The 2,854-nt window shown below is 33.6% G+C and overlaps 1 protein-coding gene across 1 annotated transcript in view; it reads right to left on the bottom strand.

The window, feature by feature from the left end:
- The window catches only part of LOC106475586 (membrane metallo-endopeptidase-like 1), a gene marked incomplete at its 5' end in the record, with an annotated part of 24,137 nt that overhangs the window by 9,022 nt on the left and 12,261 nt on the right, over positions 1–2,854 (bottom strand). The window contains one exon of the mRNA XM_013936264.2: positions 1,187–1,254. Coding sequence (XP_013791718.1) covers positions 1,187–1,254 — 68 coding nt within the window. The remainder of the gene's footprint in view (positions 1–1,186; positions 1,255–2,854) is intronic.

Raw genomic sequence — 2,854 nt, 5'->3', positions numbered from 1 at the left:
GGGGGTGTTGGTTTAGAGTAGGGTTGTTTTGTTCAATTAAGATGGATATGAAGAAAAACTTTAATATAAGTTTAACATAACAGTAAATGTACAACGTTTCGACAAGGTTTTGTCATCATCAGGTACAAGAAATCTACACTGACACGGACATATAACTTTATATATGTATGAAAACGTTCTCCTTCCCTGTAAAAACGACCATCTTACCCGAAAGTTTCTCAAGTTCAAGACTGCCAGTAACATACACTGTTTCTCTAAGTAATGTTAGAAAATACGAAATCTTGGAAATTAAAGATAAAGCCTGTCAAGTGAAAATTCAAAAGAAAATTTAAAGTTCGTACAATCGGGAATATATTAGACCAACACTAGATGGCGCTGCTGTTGAATATAATTACCCTGTAATAATAAAATCTACATCACAAGTAGTATTACCAACAATGGCTCCCAGTGGTACAGCGGTAAGTTTGCGGATTCATAGCACTAAAAACCGGGCTTCGATACCAGTGATGGGCGCAGCACAGATAGCCCATTGTGTAGCTTTGTGCTTAACTAAATACAAACAAACAAATTACCAACAACTGTACAAACAAATGCGATGTGCCTACCACCATTTTTTTTTCTCCCGCGTCATTCTCCATTCCCGGGAAAAGTTTCACCTTATAAAGCTATAATTTCTTGCTAAGAAAACCAGCTTTTAGGCATACCATTGCATTTGCAGTTGTGAAAATGTAAAGAAAAAAAACAAAGCATGAACATCAGTCGTTATTACCTTACTCAGTAATTCAGCTTTGGAGAAATAATTAAGTCTGCAGCAAACATGGGTTTCTTTTGGTCATTTAAAAACTATGGTTATATTTACTACCTTTCTCTCTTACATCTCAAGTCACGCCAAATCACACCCAATGATTTTTTTACAATCGTTACACGTTTTATTTTGAGAATTTGCACGCAAAGCTACATAAGGGTTAACTATACATAATAACTAACCTTAAATCTGAGCTGGTACACTAGAGGGAAGGCAGCTACTTAACAGCACTCAACGCCAACTCTTGTGTTATTCTTAGCTGGTAACTACTAAGCCTCGCCCGTTAAACAAAATGGTCACCTTAATTTCACTGCATTGCACATGGTATTTTATAATTAAAAAAATAACCCTAAATAAAAACGTTGTGGTTTCAGTTTTTACCTTTGTTGTCGAACCCGTGGGTAACTTCATGTCCAATTACCACTCCGATTCCCCCATAGTTAAGGAACCTTTGAAAAACAAAAACACTTTTAATACTCTACAATAATAGCTAAACAAGAACTTAAACCAAAACTACTCACGAACCTACTTGTAGTTTAAACTCTAACATACACCTAAGTAAAAAAACCGAAACCTAAACTGATTATATATATATTGTTACGACAACTCAGGTCACGTGACGCTTGTATCACGCCACTTTCTTCTCGAACCTTCATGAAATATCGGGAGACTACTAGATTGGGGTAGTCTTGTATATATTAGACCGGCCAAGAAGCAACGGAAGGTAATGAGTAAGAATATTGTTGAGCACGTGAGAAGTACGTTGTGAATTACAGCGTTTGTTATAGCGCGACTGTTGAAATTAAGTGTATCGCAAAGTTGTATTCAGAAAGAATAAACCAGTTTTATTTAAGAAAGGACTTGTATCGGTAAAATTCTTCGGGAAGAATTTTTACGGAAATTTAACAAACGAACGGAGACGTAACAATATATATTTTAAATACAAAATTTAAACCTAAATAATGAAACCGAAACCAAAACTCTTTACGAAACTTCCTGTTGTATATTTATAGTGTAAACACACAATTTAAACCTAAATAACTACATTATAAAGCTCTAAGACAAAATCCTCTGAGCAAAATCGGATCTTTACAGCACAAAACTGGAATTAAAACTCTTCACGAAATTTCCTGTCATATTTTTTTAGTTTAAAGATTTTTGTCGTTCTTCAAAATCGCACAAACATTGTAAAGCTGAAAGGGTTTATTATTCCAACGAATTTTTTTTAACGTTTCTTTCAAATAACCAAATAAAGGAGTTCATAGTTCTATTCCAATCTCCTGGGTGGTGTGGAAAATTCTTGACTGTTACTGATTGATAGATAGTTTCTGAGAGAACAAATTTCGTGGAAAAGTTTTTCATATTTGCATTACAGTTGTCATCGGATTCTGTGATGTTTTACGTTAAAAATAGGTTTGCTTGAACTATTGACAGAATTAAAAGGTCATTCACAATAAAAGAAAATGGGTAACAATTACACCATTATTCCAATGTTACTAACACTAACAGAAACACCATTATTCCAATGTTACTAACACTAACAGAAACACCATTATTCCAATGTTACTAACACTAACAGAAACACCATTATTCCAATGTTACTAACACTAACAGAAATACCATTATTCCAATGTTACTAACACTAACAGAAACACCATTATTCCAATGTTACTAACACTAACAGAAACACCATTATTCCAATGTTACTAACACTAACAGAAACACCATTATTCCAATGTTACTAACACTAACAGAAACACCATTATTCCAATGCTACTAACACTAACAAAAACATCTGTTTCTGTTAGTGTTAGTAACATTGGAATAATGGTGTTTCTGTTAGAGTTAGTAACATGTGAATAATGGTGTTTCTATTAGTGTTAGTAACATGTGAATAAAGGTATTTCTGTTTGTGTTAGTAGCATGTAATAAACCTTTATTAACATGTTACTAACACTAACAGAAACACCATTATTCCAATGTTACTAACACTAACAGAAACACCATTATTCCAATGTTACTAACACTAACAGAAACACCATTATTCAC

This window comes from Limulus polyphemus, unplaced genomic scaffold, assembly GCF_000517525.1.
Source record: "Limulus polyphemus unplaced genomic scaffold, Limulus_polyphemus-2.1.2 Scaffold8840, whole genome shotgun sequence".
Lineage (NCBI taxonomy): Eukaryota > Metazoa > Arthropoda > Merostomata > Xiphosura > Limulidae > Limulus > Limulus polyphemus.
The sequence above is the reverse complement of the archived record's forward strand: the minus strand, read 5'-3'. Positions and strand labels throughout refer to the sequence as shown.